Here is a 22,845-nt window from a genome sequence, read left to right as displayed (position 1 = left end):
AACGGCTGTCTGACAAGGGCAGGGTCAGAATGGGGAACTACAAATAGCAACAATTTATTAATATTATTTCATATTAGAACAACAAGTTAATTTGCTGTTCATTTATTAAACTGAGTGAATCATGCAACCATTAATAATGTACAGTTTATTATTCCCAAGAACCAGGGTATCAACACATATATACTCATTTTTATAAATGTGTACCCCCTCTTTGAATCTGGGGCAGGATGCTCTGCGCAGACCATTCACATTCTTCTTCAACAAGCTGGGAAAAGTATTTCTTTATGGACCTATTGTAACTTTGTGCACATGGGCATTGTCACATTAAAACTTAAAAGTGCTGACCTTCCAAATAGAGTACTTGATTTTAATTTGTGGAGAGCAGAGAAAAAAAGAACATTCAAGACAAAGAGAGCGTGTAGGGGTTCTATATATCATGTCACTAAAATATAAATATCTGAACAAAAGCAGTAGTGTGGCGGCTGTGGCTCAGGAGGTAGAGCGGGTCGCCCACTAATTGGAAGGTCAGCAGTTCGATCCCCAGCTTCTCCAGTCCATGCCGAAGTATCCTTGGGCAAGATACTGAACCCCACGTTGCCCCACATCGGGAATGTTGTCCCCGATGTGTGTATCATCGTGTGTGAATGGGTGTGAATGTGTTAGAGCGTTTTCTGCATAGAGCAAGCACTGTATTAATGTGTGTGGGAATGTGACGCGTAGTGTAAAGTGCTTTGAGTGGTCGATACGACTAGAAAAGCGCTATATAAGTACAAGTCCATTTTAGTGCAATTGTAAATAAATGTGTTCCACTACTAACACATTACAACCAGTAACAATTGCCTCTGCCACTGCAATTTATCTTTACACATGTACACTACAGCCGGATGATGGGCCCTCTGATAGATAAATGTGATTATGTGGCAGTGTCATGCATAATGATGCATTTTATCTTAACACTAAAATTATGTCTGAATAGCACTAAAATGTCAGGATTATAATTAGATGTTGTAACTGGAGGCTTAATTACACCTCTGGTGACTTTTTTTTTCTTGGTGAAAAATGACAACAAAAATATCAAAGCAATCCCTCTGTGTCAGTGTGTGTGTGTGTGTGTGTGTGTGTGCATGCATATATCTACCAGCAAATACTATTCACTTTATTTGAAGAAATATTGCATTTATTTTCAGTTCGTCAAAGATCATCTGTACAAACATGTTTGCTCCCTTCAGCATGAGTTTTGCATTTTGGATGCATCACAACATAACAGACAGATATAACCAAAAAGGGAGGAGATAAATGAAATTAAATAAATGAAGCAGTCTCCTGTAGTGCTATAATCTGAGGACAATGTATTTGTGGTCAAAGCAATTAAAATGTATGTCATGCATGTTTCTTGCAGTGCATGTTTGCTGTTAATAGTAAACTTAATCAAAAGTGACAGGAAAAAAGATTAAATTAATAGCCATGGAATTGGATGATAGAATCCTCTCATGAATTAATAAATGTAATGCGATTTCAGCAACTAATCAAGTACCATTTAATTCAGTATTTACCAGGCCAACCAATTACCTTGTGGAACATTAATCAGAGAGAACATTTATAAACACATGGTTTCTAATTACAAAAAGAAGAACAGCCTGCCCTTATTTGTTAAAAGCGTTGCCAAGAGAGCCAGAAATCTGAACTCTAATTGGAAATGTCACACAGAAGCAGAGAGTGCGATTGGCTCTGACAGTGAGCAGCTTGATAAATCAGACTGGGGAATGGGTATGACAGTCATCAGTCAGCTCAATGGGGGGAGACTAAACTAGCTGCTGTAGGGTTGAGTGCTGTGCGGTAGAGAGTTCGTATCATGTCTACTGGATGTGGATAGTTCCCAGTTCACTAACATCTGTTGGATGTTCAAGTTCCAGTCCTGAAGGACTAATGGATGTGCCAAGTTGTGATCCAAGCCAAGTTCTAATATACCCTTTTCAAACCATGCAGGAATCAGCACTGCAAGGCTGAAATGCAGTATTTGGTCAAAATTAAGTTGAGACCTGAATGTACTTTCCTGACATCTGTTTTATCATATGGAAATGACTATGCCATAGAAATAAATTCCGCAGAGACAGCGTGTAAAATTAGCAGGAGCTATGGAAACCAAACCACAGTAATTGCTTTGTATAGAGAGCCGAAGTGAAAATGAAAATTCTGGTTTCTGTTCCTGAAGTTGAAAAACTCCCAAAAATCCCACTGACCTTTGTAACTATACTACAAACAATGAAATTTAAACACATATATTTTAAACTACCTGGTAAAGTTTGATAGGTTGACAGATCCAATTTTGGAAGAGAGCTTTTCTTAACAGTAGATGTGGATATTAGTATTATACTGGCTTTCTCGTGTTTAATTGTTTACACAATAAATATTATGGCTGGACAGAGGAGACAAGCCCATTAGTAGAGATTGTGGTTAGCTAGAGGTGACTGGAACAATGGGACAGAGAGGACTGAACACAACAAGTTATTTGACTCCAGAAATGACAATTAGAACACTGAAAAAATATCTTTAGAGAAGAACATTGGTGAATATGGATAGGGATGAAACCAGGTTTTGACATTACAAGTACCATTGTAGTTGCCTCTTATAAGGGTATAAGAGTTTTTTTCTGTGTCGACAAAGTTATTGTTGTTTAACTTGGTTGAAAGCAGGTATCGTAGTGGATGGCAATTTAGCTTAGAATATGGAGAGAAAAGCCCAGAAACACAGCTTCAGAGAGACTTACTGAAGCTATTGGAACAGAGTTTAGTCCAGACATGACATTAACACTTCAGCTCTCCATTGCTGGCCAAGTTACAGTAACTGCACTCTGTTCTGTGTAATCTCTGGACTATAAGCTATGATGTAGCATTTACTGCACTCTCTGCCACAGAGATATAGCCAACTACACGGGAAAAGTGAGAGAACTACATCAATTGAAAGCCAGCTGTTAGCAATGACTACCTTGAGCTAAAACTAAAACTTCATTTATTGTTTGATTTTGGTCGCTGTTACCTGACAACTGTCTGTTTTGATGAAATGTCATTTCAGTAATTCCCTGAATTATTGCATATAACTAAATGAGGCAGCAGATTAATCCAGTCAGGAAGGAGTGAATAAGCCCAACTCAACTCCTGCTAATTCTACTATTTTAGCAGAGTAGCTGTAACCACCACTTCACCCTTTGACTCTGATGGAATCTATGCAATTAAGTGTGGTTAAGCTACATTTAAATCAAATATTTAAATTGTTAAATTATAGCTTCACTTATTTTATTGATTTAAGTGTAAATGGACAGACATTTACACTGTGATATGTCTGTAATGCTTGTGAACTATCTTACTATACAAAATAAAGTAAATTTTCTAGTCCCAATTGACCAAAGCTGAAAGAACATATTTTCTGTGTAGATATAGCATTATCCCCTTGCTTTCTGTGAAAATTATCCAAGGGCAGAGTGCAGTGTCTGCATTTTTAGTTTCTATGGCATTTTTTTCCCCTCTGGTAAAATAAGCAGCCTGAAAAGGCATAAAATTAAGGCTTACAACCTTTGTGTCTGTTACACAGTTTACTGACCAGCCTTCAAACCTCTGAAAAACCTTTTTCCTCAACTTCACTGCTTTTGTAGATACTGCTTTCTACAAAAGGCAAGAAGCAAAACCAGCACACCAATTAGGACTTTAGGACTCAAAACTCTGTTTTCTGATTCGTCATCTGAGAACTGAGAGTTAGTCACTTGTTCAGGATTGGTTGGCACAGGGTAGAAGAAAACCCTGGTTGGTCAGCGGTTATGAGACGAAGCCAAAAAGCGGCTGGAGGAAGAGGCCCATGGTTCCCAGGACGCACACGGTCACAAACACCCAAAGGAAGATTCTATCAATCACCATGGCAACGTACTTCCAGTCATCCTCCACCTGTGAGTTAGGGAGGGGACAAAACAAAATGTGTGAGAAGACAGAGGAAAGTGTCAGTGGTGACAAATGAAAGATGAAAAGTGAAGAGGGATTTTCTTGGAAGCAGGCGAGGAAAGGTGCACAGCGAGAGAAAAACTGGTGATTTAGAATCTCAGAGGGTGGGAGGTTGTGGGAGTCAATGGGATGAGGTGAGGATTACACAGTGAGGATGGGAAGAAGGAAAGACACAAAAAAGAGGAAGAGAGAAAAGAATTGAACATTTCTTGCAAGCCAACAGAAAACTGATACATAATTTACACAGGAGGAAATTACTATGATAATCACATTCAAAACACAGAGTCAAAATAAGTGACAGGCATTTTGACAAAGCTGATAGAGCCACGAGTTTTGCATATCAAAGGCTGCTTCTCCCTTTTGGGAGATTTCACCCACTGTATTTATAACTGGCAGAGAGAGGAGGGAGAACTCTCTCTCAAATCTAAGATCAGTTGGTTCTAACTTACACTATTGTCAACTTATGGAACAGGTTTGGATCTGCAACAATGCTGCCTATAATCAAAGCAGAGCTCTCCCAGCCCAGTGCTGCTCAGAGTGTTTTTGCATGAATACATTATGCATCAAACACACTTTTCATGTGTTTGCTTTCTCTGAGCAACTAGATTTCTGCAAAGTTTAGAAACACTAGAAAATCATATTCCCTATGAGGCTTGATTATGAAGTTTTGCCAGCTATTGAGTTTCCTAAAATGGTAACACCATTTTAACAGAGCACATACTGGCATGTCACTGTAGGTAAAGCACATGTGTAAATAATAAAACTAATGAGGACTGAATTCCATTTAGCTGCCTTATGGTATTGTCTCTGGGTCCACCAACCTAAACCATATAGACCATATAGGACATTTGTACCAACCCTCTGACACAACATGAATTTGCAAACCTGCCACAAAAATAACTAAGCAACCCTTTCATGATGTGACATTATCATAGTAAAGTTTTAGTTAGGTTTAGGGAAGGATCATGATTTGGAAGCTTTGAAAAAAGTTGTAATAAACCATGTTTGTTTTTTAACAGTAGCAGGAACCTGGTTGGTTAAAACTGGAGCCATCAGAAAGAATTAGAGGCAACATTACATGATGCTTTTGACCAGACTGATTTACAGTAAGTGTATTCAAACTAGTTAGGGGCAAGAGGTGGAAAACAAACAACTTAAAGCATGTTCAGTGCTATGCACCATCGCTTCTCTGGGAGCAAACTATTTGTATCCTAATTATGTTGAAATTGACTGTGATTATTTGGTAGAAATAGCAGAAACAGAGGTGGTTTTCCCTTCTGCTCTTTCTTGAATTTTAGACTTTTACTTTGCTGATATGAACGCATATAATGTATGAAACTGTAAACTTTGAGGGTGTATCTTTGCGCATGGGTTATTTATTTATTTATTTATGAGGATGTGTGAATCAGTTTTTCTTATTCACTGACATTGATCAGGGATCAGTTAAAGTGAAAATAAGAATGACTCACCTCTTTGGCCTTGTTGCGGCTCCTCATGTTCTCAGCGATGTATTTGACACTCTCAATGGCCTGTTTAATCTCAGGTGAAACCACAGAAAAGGCCACCACTGTATTGATGCTCTGTGGACTCAACTGACATGACATCTTCCCTGTGTCTGGTGTCTCTGGAGTCTCCTTCCCATGCTGGCAGGGGCAAGGGCATTTCTTCCCAGTGCAGCCCTCAATGGAGGAGACCTTACTGTCCCCAAACTCCAGACAGTTGAGGGAGCCTCCTCCGACCTGCTGGGGATCACAACCAGAGTTCACATTATGTTTCACACTCTGCTTCACCTCAAAGCACAGACACTGTTTTTTTTTTTTTTTTTTTTTCCAGCCATGGTTTGTTTCACAGATGTGGGATCTCGGAGATACATTAGTGAAATCTTAGCCATACAACTTTTACAAAGTGATATCATGGGGAGACCTGTTTCTTTCCAGTGTTTTAGGTAGTAAAACTTTTAAGAATTAAATTATTTTTTAAAAGTGCTTGGTTAGAGCTCTCAGTGCTGACCACATAGAACTTATTGAATCCTAATCTATGAGTGGAAGAACCATAGTTAAATTCTGTACTGGTAGAGAAAAGTTTTTTAGTGGATTACCCTGACTGTAGTTGCAGGAAGCAAGTAATGAGATCCCAAGACCTTACAGTAGTGAAAAGTACAGAAGTACAGGGATTGTTGTTTTATGATCCAACAAGCAACACACTCAACTTGCTGGTGAAGGCAATCTAAGGTTTTAAGTATTACTAAAGGAAATGGCTCCTTTCCCCTGCTGCTTTTTCATGTTATAACTGCCTGAGATCTAGCAAGATCAAAGACGGCCATGATTTTCAAATCTGAGAGTGTTTGTTGTAACCTTTTAGTGTGCAATTAATAAGATGACAGCTGTTCTTGATGTAACCTGAAAGCAACCCATGATGAAAAGGATGAAAAAAATCTGTCCTCTGAGGGAAATTACTACTGCCTTTTTTTGTGTTCACATTCTTTTGCCAGGTTCATTGCTTAATTCTTCAAATTTTGTTGCATGTTGAGCTGTAAAATATACACAATCTTATGGAGAAGGCCTTAGGGATACTGTAGGATTCTGGGTTTTGAGGGTTTTGTCCTCTCACAGACTTTGGAAAATATTCCCTTGCACAAAGAAACTGTCCTTGATGTGGGAAGTTTTTCACTTTCTAGATTTCTAGTTGACCTCAATGTGATATAGCCTAGTATAAACACTTCAAGGTAAATTTCTGCGGTTTACTGAACAGGTCTGGAGGTGACACATAGGTCAGAGTCTTGCTCAAGAGGACAACAAGAGTATAGGTATTTTATTTACCTGCATCAAGCTATTCTTCCTTTTCTTCCCTCCTTTCCCTCCTCCGCCTCCTCCTCCCCCTCCAGCTCCTCCTGCCTCCCCACTGCTGTCCAACCCCCCAGCCTTGCTGTCTTCATCAATCGGTCTCCGCATCAGCATAATCCTTGGCAGCACTTTGAGAAACACTGAGCGCACCCAACCCGGCATAGTGTGGGTCATTGGTGTGCGGTAGTGTACATTCAATACAAACACAGTGATGACAATGCTGAGTGTGACGAAGATCATTGTGAAGAGCAGGTACTCTCCAATGAGCGGGATGACCAGCGACGTGGAGGGGATGGTCTCTGTGATAACGAGCAAGAACACAGTGAGGGAGAGCAGGACGGAGATACAGAGCGTGACCTTCTCTCCACAGTCAGACGGGAGATAGAAAACCAGCACTGTGAGGAAAGAGATGAGGAGGCAGGGGATGATAAGGTTGATGGTATAGAAGAGTGGTAGGCGCCGGATGTAAAAGGAGTAGGTGATGTCTGGGTAGATCTCCTCACAGCAGTTGTACTTGATATCATGCTTGTAGCCTGGAGCATCAATGATTTCCCACTCGCCGCTCTCCCAGAAGTCTTTCAGGTTCACCTAGGGGATGGATAAGGATCTTAAAATCAACTCATGTAATGATATAACACTAGAACAACATTTAGGATCAACTTACCGTCCGTCAGTATGACACATATAAGGTTTGTGGTTTTGGTTTTTAATTTTTTTTTCTCTGATAAATATGAAACACTTGCAACCGACAGATTTTAAAAAGTTCAATTAAAATCAAAGGGTCATTTTCTCAGACTTCTGAAACTTTCCACCAGGGCTACAGAAAACATTATACAACTGTTCTCACAGACTTTCCATTATTAATAAACTGACCTGTACTGTATGCGTACGAGACACGATCAAAAAGAGTCTGTTCCATCAAAAGCATGCTCATCATTTTCTTTGACATTCGCAGGGAGGACATTTGGCACAGTGTATACTGTGGCACGACAGCAATTGGGTGCCATCATGACAATGCATCTATTTTTGATCGCTCTTCGTAAAATCAGTTCCCCTTTAATAAAAACCAAAAATAACAAGCCCTAAATACATGCAGGCAGACCAGAAGAAAAACATCAAATAGATAAATTGCTGATAGTTACACCATCATTGGACATAGTCACAAACACTGACCTTGGACCCAATTAGTACCAGGTCAATCTTGGCTTTGTCATAAGTCCAGGAGCCAAACTTCATGGAGCAGTTTTGATAGTCAAAGGGGAAGTAGGTGATGTCCATGGGGCAGGAGGATTTGAAAATGGCTGGAGGAACCCAGGTGATGGTACCATCAAACTTGAGCAGAGCCTTGGTCTTATCCTCCACAAGGAAATCACCTACAGCACTGTATATGATGTGTGTGTATGTGTATTCAAGCAGAAGTATTCCCATGGCAGAGAAGGTATGATACCATATGTGGATGTTGAATAGGATGCAAAGGTTATAGAAAGGCAGAGACATCAAACAATGAGAGGAGAGGCGAGGAGATAATGGAAGCGAGGAACACAAGAGAGGGGAGAAGATAAAAAGGTGAGGTTATGAAGGTAAGAAAGATAGTGTTAGGATTTAAAAACTGAGGACAAAGAAACTGCATTACATATTATCATGAAATACAAAAGTGCCTTTGATTAACATCTGAATCACTATTCTAAGTAGAAAGAGAAATGAGTCCGCAATTACGTAAATTGAAATTGAGAGAATTAGAGCACAGCAAAAACTGACCCTGAACAACAGACAATCCTGTTAGCATATTTAAATGTTATTACAGTATAGTCTGTAACACAGTGTTTGTTGCAGCTGGAGTTATAAAAGACATTTTAGCTTAAAAAATTTGGACATTAATATAATATTTTGTTGATGTTGATAATATAACAAGTTCCTATACAGGAATGACAATAGGTTGTCTTAGATCTGATGCTTCTATGTTCATGCTAGTTGCTACTGTTTTTCGTGCTGGGCAGGTAGTGTCCAGTGAGTAATTGATTAATTATTGAAGTAATTTAATATTTTTCATTTTGCTTAAAGCAGCTGCTGAAAACAAAGTTGATGAGAGCTGTGAGAGTGAACCAAACGAATTTAGTTGCAGGCTGTAAACGCAAAACAATGAAGGAAGCTAAAGTGCTCCATAGAGCTAAGAGAAACTGCAGAGTCAGGTGATAACTTTATCACTACAAGCAATACTGTTTGCATTACATGTAGTAGTCATTTGACTTATTGCTAATTTAAAAATATTATAGTGCAACTTTAAGGTTTGAGGGAGATGTTGGTCTGGGTTAAAAGAAACCATTGTTGACAGTTGGAAGGATACAAGATACAAAACACATCTTCTGGTGTCAGACACTTTGTTTGCCCAACCATCCAACCCAGACTGGATGGGATTTGATAGCACCATTATTTCATTTTGGCCTGTGTTCCTGACAGTCAGTATTCATTTGGCACAACCACCACTTGTCAGGAAAACATAAACATAGCTCCTTTTAAGTGTTTGAACATGCAGCTGATGCTGTTGTTCTTCTACTGTCTACTAATGATAATGCAATAATGGTGTTTACCTAATGATAATAATTACTGTGATCATGTTGACAGCCTTACTTGTTGTAGAGCACAATGTCAGGTCTCCAAATCTTGTTCGATGGAACTCTAATGAACTCAATCCCATCAAACTCAGCCGGCTTCCATCTCAGCTTGTAGTCATTCCAAATCTGACAGAGAGGAAGAGAAAAGCATTTTGAACATACTGGGGAGTCAACCATCTGTTTTGCATTTTGCATTGTACATCGCACACTGTATCAGTCAGTAGAGACATCCTCCTTCATGGGAATATTTTGAAAGATGTATTTATACTGCAGGCAGAATTTCCTTTTAATGTTTTACAGTAAAACCAAATAAGGATTTTATGGCAAAAAATTAAATGTTTACAGACAGAAACACAAGTTTCACTGAGCATTAGAGCACTATCATTGTTTTTACACTAAAAGTCAAGCAAAGGTATTTTTTATGCAATTCCCTCTGGGAATAGGTCACAACATAGCAGTTTTGTAAGCAAATAATAACACTTTCACAATAGTCATATCTGTATAAGCAGCTCAGAGTGAAGGGGAGAATATCAGGGAATAGCTCAATGAAAGAGATAAAGGATGAGTGCGTTCACTCGCTATTCTGTCAGAATACCTGCGGGTAACATTTCATGAGCCGTAGATCCATTAGTCCTAGCTATTTGCATGTCATTCAAGATGTAGCAAGGCAGATTAATACCCAGTTATGACCTGGGAGCTGTTTAATTAACCATTTCATGCTACACTGGCTTTTCCATTAATCTATCCCAGTAGTTTACATTATGATTGGCTGGAGATGGGTTAAAGTGTATACCCCCCACCCAAATAAAAAAAACAACAGATTCTTCATTTACTTTTTATGACTATGACATTTCAGCAATGAGAAAAGCATGCAGTCACTGAAAACCTGCTGGTGTGTTTTACTGCATTAATAATGACAGTGCTAAACACTAGCCAGGTAGTCACCATCAACAATCAACCATCAAATATTCTCACAAATGAATGAACATCTTAAACAGTTCTTTGTTACTGACTCAGATAAAGACTGTTCAAAAAGCTTTGGGGACAAAAAGGCTTATGTAATTTTTATTACAAACATATTTATTTGTTGTCTGAGAGGAGAGTAGTCTGACTTTTGGGGGGTACAGGGAAGAGCCTTATATTTTTCTTCCACCATAATTAAATAGCATAGTCAATAGATTAATTCATTTAGTGAGCATAATAACTTTTCATTTAGTAGCTAGACTGGGGAATAACCAGAATGCAAAACCTGTCATATTTGAAATACACTGGTGAATTCACTCCTTCTATTCTCTATTCCTATTCCAGTACAGTATCTTTAATCCTATATTTGACCTTGTCCACTTATAAATAGACAATAAATAGTATTTGTACCCATAAATTAAATTAGAGGTTGATTCACATGTAAATGTCACTAAAATAAATATGACATGAAATAAATAAAAAATCATATACAGTGTACAGAATTTTTCAGTGCTTACTCATTTATTTCACTGTTCACCTATTAATTTAATTTAGAGATATGAATAATTTTGATTTGATATTGGGAAAAGCTAAATATAAAAGTACTCAAAAAATCAATGAATATCTGTTGTACAATATTTGTACCAGTTAAAATTAAGATTTCTAATCTGTTACATAAAAGTAGGCAGCAGAGCACGAGTTTAAGGAGTATAAAGTGAACAAATTTAGAAACACTGTGCACTGTTACAGAAGGAATCCCCTGCAGTGTTACTGCAGAACAGATGCACTAAATTCATCAAGGGGGTCTTTCTAAAATGGCTTCCACTGTAAACCCACTGGCTGTGATTCAAAGTCTGAGTGACTGTGGTGTTGACACAGCTTCTCATTAGTGATGCCTAGTTATAAATAAACAGCTAAGCCATAACAAACAACAAATGAGATCAGCCTATACAGACAGGCCAATGTCAATGCATTTTAATTGGCAAGAATGATCTTATCCACCAGTGAATCACATCAGCAGCCAGCTGTGCTTTTGCCATGTAGTGTAATTAGTCACTGATGTTCATAATAAGGAATATATATAACCACAAGGTATCAGAGAGGAAGCAGTTTGGAGGACAAAGACAAATCTGATGATTTTGGAGGATAGCTGGTTTTGTGGGTCAGGAGTTCAATATAGATCTGCTGAGAGGCAGAGCGTGACTTCCCGTAATGCTAACATCGATCACCAGCTGATCACATTCAACTGTCTATCTGACATATCCTTGTTTTCTTGTTCACATGTCCTCTCTCCTTCATGCTTACTATGTTTAACATTTCAGTGATGTATGACATTCACACACACTGCACACACACAGAGAAACACAAACAGGGAGGGGAAGAAATAGAGGGTGGTGTCCCATATCCATGACTGCTTAGAATGTAAAGATAAGTGCTAACAAACATGACCCCTCCTCAGGCTTCACTTACATCTGTCTCAGCAGACGGGAAGATGGGAGATGGGATTGAGATTAGGTCAATGTAGTTGTTAATGAATGGTGTGTGTGTGTGTGTGTGTGTGTGTGTGTCTGTACTTACATGTCTGAGCCATAAGTTTGTTTCCATGATCTGATTCACCTCGTCCTGCAGAGACACAAAGGGAGCTTGTTAGCCAGCAGAACCATGTGTGTTTCTGTGTGTGTAATAGAGAGTGTATTGTTGGTTAAGCAGCAGAGTGTTAAAAGAAGAGAGAGAGAGAGAAATATATATATATATATATATATATATTAAAGAAATGGAACTCCTCGTCTAAACTTAATAATAGATGGAGAGGTTACAGATGTCATTTCCTCTCTACCTTTCTTCATGACCCTTATTCAGTTTTGATGTGCAGTCCTATGATTGTCAGAATTCCACATAAAGCACATGCAGAGATGCAGCAGCCACATATACTATATACAAGCAGGATATACAGTACATGCACAGACACACACATAGCAACATATTAAGTGAGCACACCCCACGCCCACATGAGCACATCCACACAGTCACCTTTAGATTAATCTGACCCTGCCGAGCAAGCAGATATAGCTACGTATCAGTCCAGTCTGAAAAAGGCTCCTGTAGGCAATTTTCTCTTAATCTGAGGATTTCCATTCTGAGCTGAAAACCTCTTTTCACTGGGGATGTGCAGCATACCCCCGCAACCCGTCCCCCAAACCCCAACTTAATGTTGCCAAAGCAAAAACAGCAGTGTCTAACAAGACCGTGTGCCTCTTTTGGAATCTGTGAAACTGCACAGACTAAATAAAGACTGTATTCACAGTCCGCTTTCACTTGTCTCGTTCCGCAGCTTATCTTTTAGCTTTTCTGTTTCAAAGGTAGGAAATAAGATCAAGATGCTCGTGGGAAGACGTCTCACAGTTCACACAGACTCTCACACAATGTTGAGAGGATGCTTTTAGGGAAACATTTTGCACACATGTACCTTTTGTTCAAATACACTTATAAAGCAAGACATATAGAGCAGTATGAAAAGAATGTGCAAAGGTGCTTTAAACGCCTCTGACATTACATTGAATTGTGACTTCAATTCAGTTCCCTGTGTGTGTGTGTGTGTGTGTGTGTGTGTGTGTGTGTTTGTAGCTTACAACTTTGACCAGCTGTGAGATGGAAACCTCAAACTCCACAGTGACAGGGTCAGACACATTCTCCACTGGTCTGATGAACTGGTTATATCTTCTGAACAGCTTCCTGAACAGCCGGTCCTCTGCCTTGGAGGAGAAGCAGTCTGAGGGGAAAGAGACAAAGAAGAGAGGGGACAGAAAGAGGACCAGTGACTGGATCAGTGAATTTGAATTAAAACATAGGAAGAAAGAATAAGTTGTTTTAGAATAAAAAAGATCATATGCTTGACAAATGTAGCAAATTCAGCAATAGTCTAAACATGTTAGTCATCCACAGTCCTCCAGACCAATTCTAATCAACTCAAGTCATGCTACAAATAACATTAACGAGAAACTGAGAAAACAGACAACAGCCTCTTCAGATTTTGGTGCAGCATCACATCAGTAAGAGTCCTTTGAGTTCGTGGAATCAATGTTTTATGATATTTGATGAATCGCCTATAAAGAAGTCTCTTTAGATCATAGCTTCTCTGCTTGGATCATCAGAGCCTACTTTGAACAAGTGTGTGAGATGAGATAACTTTTAGGGTGTTTTTCTGTATGATGGGGCTGGTTTAAAATAATGTTAGAGCACTGAAGAATGTTTCGTATGGAGGCCCAGAGCTGCCATGTCCATTCTGAATGTGATGGGTATAATCTAAATAGCCTGTTTCATTACTTTAGTTACATATTTTTTTCTGTCACTGCTCTCACCGCTTCGTCCAGGACACAGATGCCTCACACTGACCTTTCACTCTGAGTGGAGTGACATGACATCTTTCAGGCTCACCACTTCATTTTATTTCAATTCAGTTCAGTCACCCATGAGACCTTTGTCATTAGTTCCTGCTTCCAAACCCATCACCTACCTTCTAGACCTGGATTTACTGACGTCTGGATAGACCTTCTAACACTTTTCTCTTTCACATCTACCACCACTGCTCCCTAAAGCTTTTACAATTACAGAACCACAATCTAAGAAACCAAACATTAACCCTGAATATTACAATCCAATTTTTGCTCTTAGGTATTTTGAAACTGCCAAATCAAAGCCAAATAACTTCCCTCTTGCCTGCCCAATGTGGACCTTTCTGACAAATTTTAAATACCATGAAAATCACAAATTTCAATACCACTGAAACACTTTCCACAGCAACAGACTGATTTTTCTTTTCTTCTCTTCTCCCACCAATTGATCCCAGCTATCACATTGTCAGCATGCAGCATGCATCATTGCCATGGTTACATTCATCTGTGTGGCATGTACTTTACAACAACGTGTGTATACATTTTATATTTTAGCTTGGTTATGCCTCAAGGTTATGTCTGAATGCATGATGGAGGTTCTGAGCTGTAGGGAGAGCTTCACTCCAACATGGTGTCCAACATACTGTCTGCTTATTTAGGTAGCATTATTACCCTATCCAAGACATCCTAGAACAGAATCTCATTTAAGTCCAAATAAAATGTAATATCTGAATGGAGATAAATCACAATGACAAGCATGTCCTCTTCTCTTCTCCTGACTAATGAGATAGGTAAGTGTTGGCAGCTGTGGGATTTGCATCCTGTGTGAGAACATGATTTATTTTAATCTACCTAAATATAGGTATGTGTTTGGCTAGACCACTGCTTGAGTGCTGTATTCATTTTATTTACGGATTATCCAGGAAGGAACCTAGAAGGCCAGAGGCACATTATCAGCATGTCTACCTGTTGGACAATGCACAACAAGCTATTTTAACCTACTGCAGAGGAGTTGCAGACTGTAGCCTGAGGACAGGTGATGATGAACTGAAACTTTTTTGCAATGCAGGTGAGGAAATGAGTCGCAGGAGGCATTGTTTTCCCCCATTCTGTATTCCCAATTCTGATTTCTCTTTCAAAGAATATCCTCAAACACTGTTGTCTCCCAAATAATGTAATGATGCTATAGGTTTGTGTTATCATGCGAATCAAAATTAAAACTGATTCAAAGTACTTTGTTGTTGCAGTTATCAACAAAACGCTATGCCTTAGCTGCTAAATTGATCCAGAGTGATTAAAAGTCATAATGCTTACGATTTTTTACACACACACACATTTGAAACTAAACTCTATCTGGACACTATTTATGGTTAACATTTTTTTTCACTTATAGCCATTTAAAGCTTTTACATTCTGTAATTACAGTGCTTCATTGTTAGTGGCTACCTAAAAAGGAGAGATTCACAGGAATTCCTGTCACTGTTTTATCTCACTGACATTAGCCTCAACATTTACCATTAACTCTGTAGCACCTTCATTTCATATCAGAAATGTATTAAGTTAGTCCTAATGTAAACTAAACATTAAAACTACTAAACTAAACTTGTTACTGCTCCTACTTCGCATTAAAAGCACTAAGTGGGCTAAATAAAATGTGTTTTTTTATTGTAAACCAGCCACAGGAGATGCAATATATTTGTCACCTAGGTTAACATTGACAGTGACCATTCATCAAAAATGTATCCACAAAATAAGACAATGTTAACAACTGATGACTTTCAACTATTTAGCAACTACTGTCTGGTGTGCCGTAGTTTGTTTGGCTGCTCTGTAAACAGAAACACCAGCTGCTCTTCCTGTCTTCAGGAAGTGTATGCTAACCCCAGAATCCAGTTATTATACTAAATAACAGTGAAATGGCACTTTTTACAAATATAAATCAGTTATTGTTGGTTGTAAGCCTGGAAAGTATTGAAAGTGAATTTTTTCAAAAAGACAAGTTTAAAGTTACCCACAGAGCTTGCTGCATTGAAGCCTACTGAGTCACGACAGTGATCAATCCTGCAGTTTGTGAAGATGATCACCCACTCTTCAAGACCCCCCAGTTCACTCAGAGTTGTCAAACTCTAAGAGAAAACCTGGTTGTTCCCCTTCGCCCTCTATAAATATCCAGATCAATACCACATTCTTCTCTGCTGGGCAGCTCTTAAGTTGTTGAAAGGAAAAGTGGGTGCAAGAGGGAGGAAGGAAGGAGAGGCAATGGAAAAAGGATGCAGGGAAGAAGCAACTAAAGCAATAGACCAAGAAAGATGTAAAGAATGAGAGGAAGCAGTAAGATAGAAGAGGTAAGAGGAAGTTTGCACAGGATGTGTCACCTCAAACACATCAGCAGATTTTACCTTGAGGTGCTTCTGTTGTTTTTCTTTTTAAATACTCTCCTCATTTGACTAAAACCAGCCAAATTGAGTCTGAGTTAGATGAGTGGAAAATCTCTTAATTAAAATGGACTTTGGAGAAGGCCTTGAATTGCTAATAATGAAACCTTTTCTGACCCTATTACATCAAGATCCCTCTCTCAAAGGCAAGAGATAACCCTCTCCATGCAGACAACACTGACACCAGACACCCAGCTGGTGCTGAACTCCTGGAGATAGCCCTCTGGAGAGAACGACAAGAAGAATTAGAAAGAAAAAAAAAACACCAAGACAAGGAGGGGAGAGGAGAGAGGAGAGGGGAAGAATCAAAGACAGACTGAAAGCAAAGCCTTCTTAAGATGTCACTCAGAAGATTATGTGAATTCAGACTTCATAGCCCTCCATCTGGTAGCTGCCTAGCATGTTCTAATGCTATGCTAAATACAGTTTAAAAGAAGCAAGGTACTTAACACATCTGATCCAGATGTAAACATTTCTATATACAATGTTGACAGCAGTTAGGGACAAGCACAAGAAATAGAAAAGAACAGAAAAGAGAGAGAGGAATGAAGGAAGTGAGAAAGCTAAAGTGGAGAAATTAGATGGACTAAAACTGACTGTCATGGTGCTTCATCTATTTGTTCATATAATTACAAAGGCAGAGCTGCTCTCTGCTACACGTCCACTGACTAAACCAGTCCTTTGATCAAAACAGGATCCTGCATTTACACACTTGCACTCTCTCTCTCTTTCTCTCTCTCTTTCTCTCTCTCTCTCTCTCCCTCTCTCTCTCTCTCTCACACACACATACACACAGTCACACACATACATGCATTTGACATGGTCAAATGCTTTTCACATTGAGAATCATAAAAGAACCAATTTTGACAGAAAAAGAGCCACAGGTTCTGCCCACTTTAATCTGGATTTATCACATTTATGTGCTCACTCTCTCACCATGTTTCAAATTATTACTCTACCAGTCTCACTCACCAGTTTTCACTGGGTGTTTTCATCATGCTAGGATTAAGAAATCACGTGGCAAAAATGCAAAGGGGTTAAAAAATGATTCATACATAGGAAACTATACACAGAGAAATAAGTCTTGAATAGATCTTGGTACGTCTTGAAGATTTAGAAAAGTGTATGACAATTTTTAAATTAATCACTACCACAAATGCATCTTGCTAAACACTAACAAATACATTCAGCGAAACAGATGTGAATTAAGAGTTTGCTGAATGAATTTTCTCCACATGTTGAAGTGACGCATATGGTGCTGTAGTAGGAGCAACATAAAGTGTAAGTAATGGATTACACAGTCTACATAATTGTTCTAATGTAAGCTGCAATGGGTTAGCATGTCCAGCTAACTATTTACTGCACAGCTTAGAAATTGACTGCTACTTCCAAAACCAAATACCACCTCATTTTCTTTTTTTTTTAAATATTTTTTGGGGGGTCTTTTGACCTTTATTTAATAGCAACAGTAGAGAGAGACAGGAAACGGGGAGAAGTAGCACGGATCTACAGTGGGAGTGAGCTGGGGGCCGGCCATTCAGAGCACAGGGGCCCATGTGGTGCACGCCCTAACCATTCGGCTATGCCCCCCCCCCAATCCTATATTAACTTGTGGGGTTACAAGTTATGCCTTAAATGAAAGTACTGATGACAGAAATGCATCTCTGCATTAAAGCTGAAGCCTTGTTTCCAGCGCCATCATCAAGTCCAAGTTTTTTGTTGTTTTTGCCCAATACTGGTTTATGACATAATACCTGCAAAACTAACGACATTTCCATCAGACTCAGTCTGTATGAATGTGTGCAAATGTTAGCAAGGTAACACTGTAAACTATGATGGTGAACATGATGACCATGACACAAGCTAAATATCAGTTTTTCAGAGCAACTAGCCCTGTAGATTTAATCTAGCTCATTACCAGTTGAAATGATCTTTCTGATAGAACGTTTTAAAACAAAATTACAAAACAACAACAACAACAACAAAACAGCTACGGTTTATGATAGAAGAACGAAGAGGAGAGGAAGGAAAAGGATTCATGATACAGTAAGTCAGCAGCATGTACACTTAATGTACTAAAATGTACAGTATCAATTATTGAACTAAATGTGCAGAATCTGTCAAAACTCATTTAGAAAGCAAGTTCCTTCAAGTATAGATCCCGTGAGATATTTAATGCACCTAAGACATGAAGGTTGGAGGTCAGTTTGCATACTGTAAAAAAAAAGAAAAGAAAAGAAAAAAAGCATAGTCAAGAGATGACTGACATTCAGGACAATGATAGAAAGTGAGTATGAGGAGAAGGAAGAGGGGGAAAGGGGGGAGGCAGGAGAGGAGTGAAGGACAGATAATGAGTGATGGAGAAGAAGAGACCATTTTATGGGCTGTTTGAGAGGATACTGTAAGAGCCATTTAGCCTTCATTCTCCCCCGAGCATGCAAATGCTTTTAAAGGGGAGTGTGTGTGAGAGAGACCGAGGAGGAGAGAGAGAGGGAGACAGGGTGAAAGTGTCTTTACTTTTACATCTTTATTATGTACAATGCCTATATGGTAAACGCTGCATAAAGGGAGCAATTGCTTTGCTGTGAGCTGCTCGGTTGGTGCTGTTTGTTTTCCTTTTGTACCAGTAAAGCTTAGCTGAAATGAGCTGAATTCAACCGACAGAGATTAAATGGGAGAGGAAAAGTAAAGAGAGTTGAGAGGGAGAGAACAGGGGAAGATAAATCTGAGTAAGATGAAGTACAAAGATGATGACAGCAACAGAAGCTGAGAGATTTGTGAGTGAAAAAGTGCGGTGGAGGCTCAGGAAAGTGAGAGACAGGTGCAAAGAGCTAGAGAAGATAGGATAGTGCAACCAGGACTGTGTGTGTGTGTGTGTGTGTGTGTGTGTGTGTTTGTGTGCGTGTGTGTGTGTATGTGTGTGTATGTATGTGTGTGTCCAGTAAATGGAATAGGAAGAGATGTGTTTGACGCTTTGACAACAGAACGCTCTTTCTCACCACAACTACATTCTGTCAAAACCTGCAAACAACTTTCTTTTCTTTCTGCCTTTTTTCAGCAGATATAGCCACTAATATATAGCTCTATGAAAAGCCACATGACATTCACGTAAGACTGCACACATATCTGTGCATTCACACATTTTCATGCAGAAAGGAAAATGAACTTTTTTCACCTTCAAAATGAGCAGATCAAATAAATTGCATGTCTTACCCTCGAGGCACACTCCCCCAAAAAGTGGGTTACATGAATTTGAATGTGTTCATGTGGAATCATTCAGTCTTTTATAGTCCAATCCTCTCAACAGTGGTTGTCCCATTTAAAAATTTAGATTTTGTCCAGATTAGGTGTAAATGAGACCCTGAAGTCGGCCATATACTTCTCTCAGGGGTGTAGGAAATGTCACCTTGAACCATCCAGTGAAAAAGTGAAACCTGTGTTGGCGTGTATGATCAAACATGGATTGAAATATTACTTTTTATTTATTATTACTTTGATGAAACTGTAAAATCTCATGACCAGGTTGAGTCTTCATGAAAACAGGTGGATGATTACAGCGTTGTGAAACGAACCCTGCAACATGACATGTTCTCAACACATTTGTCTGTGACTCAGTTTGTGCTTAGCCACGCCTCCTCTGCTCTGTGTTCTGCTCTATAAATGTTACTGTGATATAAGCCTTGTTACCACACAGCTAGAAACACACACCTCATCACCACAGTTCACTGAACGGATCATCAGTCATGCATTTAAATACATTATGAGAGCAGCCTCTATTTGAACACAAGGGACAGCATCATGAATATACCTACAGGCTGAAGTTACACATTACTGGTTGCACATTTTGAAAGCACCAGAGGCAAAACATATACTGTATAAATGTGTACATGCTGTTTACTCTTTGTGTGTGTGTGTATTTTAATGGTTTTTGTTGGTTTTGTTTTTGGAGACAGGGATGCTTATTTTGGGAATATGTAAAAGAATCTGGAGATTTTAAGTGCACTTGACTTGCTGACTTTAATGTGGCCCAGGGCTCTGCAGTCTGAGGAGTATTATTTAACTTGAACTAATTGAACTAGCCTAACTTTTAAAGCAGACGTGTCGTGGTTTCAGTCTCAGTGTGCGCTCAGATTTGTAAGTGTACTTGTGATTACGTAAAAAAAAATCTGTATTTGTATACTGAGAATTAACCAAGACTTAACTATGGTTTGTATATATGCACTCACATCAATCATCACACAGAAAGTCCTCACCATCAGAGTAAATTTGGGAAGATATCAGGCACAGCTGACCAAGCTTACCTGTTATCTGGCTAACATTAGCATCTGAAGCCACATCCTGGTACTGAGATTCATATTCACAACTTTATGCAAACATTTACAAATGATTTCAGACACAGAACTGGCTCCACATATGTTGCTGAAAATGGAGAGGGAGAAAACACAAACATGCACACAGACACCTCCCAGCCAAGAGGGCCATGCATAGAGTAAGAATGTGTGTTGAGGCTGATAAACCATAGAAGAGCCTATCTGCCATCTTGCATAAATCAGATAGCTGCTATTCGTACCCTTGGAGCAAATGTTTACGTTAATGCTTTGAAATGCCGCAGCATAATTACTGTCGCTGCATCTATTCCACAGAGTGGCTCCAGGTCAGATGCTGGCTCTGCCTCAGCTGCGGTCAGTGATTAAGTTGCTGGGTGCATTTCAGTAATAACAAATCCTTCTTTCCTTCCCTCCTTCCTCCCTTCCTTCCTCCCTCATCCAATCAATGTCAACTAATTGTGAAGGTCTACAGACAAAGCTACTCTTTCTTGTTTTCAAAAAATCCCTAACCTTCGTTTCAACCATCAGTACACTCCTAATGCAGACTGCAACACAGATCTAGCTTAACCCTAAACACAACTTGCAACCCTTGCAGTTGAAAGAGGCCAGGTTCCATCAAAATTACTTTAAAATCACTTGACTTCACAAATGATCCTCACTCCAAAGCTCTGAAAATATACTTCTAGCTTTTCTCAAAGAAATACATGATCAAACACTCTAATGATAACTGAATACAACTTTTAATTCATGCCATAACTGGGGTAAAACGAAATAGGGTCATACTTATCCAAAGACGCACATTGCTGGAGAAAGGTTTTTTATCAATTGCCTGCAGACGGCCAATCCCCCCTTTGACTAAAAACCTCCTATCTGGCCTCTGTCTGAATAAAACAATGTTGGCACAGGCCCTGTATAACCTACAAACTCCCCCACCAGCAGTAAAACAGCGAAACATATCCTATAAACGAATTCTAATCTGTTTTGGTTTCCTGTGAAATCACGACTCACGCCTCAAAACAAAATTTGCATTCATCAGAATTCATTCTCCATCTCCCGGATTGTTCTGCATTTCATTTTATTGGCCTAGTTAACACGACACCGAGTCATGGGTGAGATTTATCTCACGTTCACATCGAAGGAGGAAATCTTTTTAAAAACAGTGGATTCATGCGGCTGAACTGGATGGTTCGGTTTGAACAGTTCCGTCATTCCCAAAATAATAAAACTGAGGAAAGTTATGAGAGACTGACTATCGATAACCTTTCTAGGATGACGAACTTCTTTAGCTTTTACGCACTGGACAGAAACTCCGCTACTTTGTTGCTGACTTGTCACAGCTGAAGCTGAATAGCAGAATAAGGCAAACTTACTGAAAAGCGTTAGATTAGAACTAGAACCATCGATAAATCTTTGTGTCACCTGTCCAGACACTGACGCGCACATCTCACACCACATTGTCGCCTACTCCTTTAAACCAAAGAAATCTCTCATATAAATCTACAGGATAAATAACCCTACCTGGGTTACATCCTACTTACCCTGCGTTATCAAAACCACGAGGAGAATCAGCAGAGTCCATCTCGCCGCCGGCTGCATGTCTCCCCCTGCGTCCTTTGGGGATCCTCTTCACTTTTTTTTCTGAAGGAAATCTCTGTGTTTAATCGATGATGGGAGAAATAATGTCAAATGGCATGAAAGTGTGCGTCTCTTCCCTGGTGCCGAATGTCTCGCTCTGCCGGTGCGCTCCTTCCTGATCTGATCCGAACTTGACTTGGCTCGTCCCCTCCCCTATGAGCGCAGAGCTCCCCTCTGGCGCATCCATACGGACTTCACACACGGGGAGGGAAAAACCGCCCTGACAGTTGCTCTGAAGGATAATAATCAGCTGCTGTGGGTGACAGGGGCAGAAAAGATATGAATTAATACGAATATGAGTCGAACATCAGGATCAGTGTTTAACACTGGTGTTTACTAACTATAGGCACGTGTTTCACTAATCTTAGTGTAGTTCTTTAGGTTTGTAGAAACGAAATATCGTGTAAAATAGCTTTAATATGAATAATTATAATAATTTTATACTTTATCATATAAGAAGTCCACAGTAGCTCCGCTCAGCTGTGATGTGAAGTGATGGTAAACACTGGGAACCACGGACAGCGCTCGCTGAAACTCACTGGCGCTGTCCGTGGTTCTGAAATCAGCGATCTGCGTACTTGAGTGATTTACTTTGTGTAGAAGGATATTTGAGACTTTTTTTTTTCATTCCACCCCAGGTTTTGTCGC

At 39.4% G+C, this 22,845-nt stretch overlaps 1 protein-coding gene across 1 annotated transcript; it reads right to left on the bottom strand.

The window, feature by feature from the left end:
* Positions 1-1,061: 1,061 nt before the first annotated feature.
* chrna6 (cholinergic receptor, nicotinic, alpha 6) lies at positions 1,062-22,333 on the bottom strand. Its single transcript, XM_018664580.2, has 8 exons — positions 22,101-22,333; positions 13,038-13,177; positions 11,986-12,030; positions 9,461-9,570; positions 8,006-8,213; positions 6,809-7,420; positions 5,459-5,731; positions 1,062-3,935 (listed from the first exon to the last, which is right to left on the bottom strand). The coding sequence occupies exons 1-8, from the start codon at positions 22,156-22,158 to the stop codon at positions 3,810-3,812; spliced, it is 1,572 nt and encodes a 523-aa protein (XP_018520096.1). The 5' UTR covers positions 22,159-22,333; the 3' UTR covers positions 1,062-3,809.
* Between the last annotated feature and the right edge of the window lie 512 nt (positions 22,334-22,845).

The sequence above is a fragment of the Lates calcarifer genome, linkage group LG5 (genome assembly GCF_001640805.2).
Source record: "Lates calcarifer isolate ASB-BC8 linkage group LG5, TLL_Latcal_v3, whole genome shotgun sequence".
In the NCBI taxonomy this organism is placed as follows: Eukaryota; Metazoa; Chordata; class Actinopteri; family Centropomidae; genus Lates; species Lates calcarifer.
This window is presented reverse-complemented; position numbering and strand designations above follow the sequence as displayed.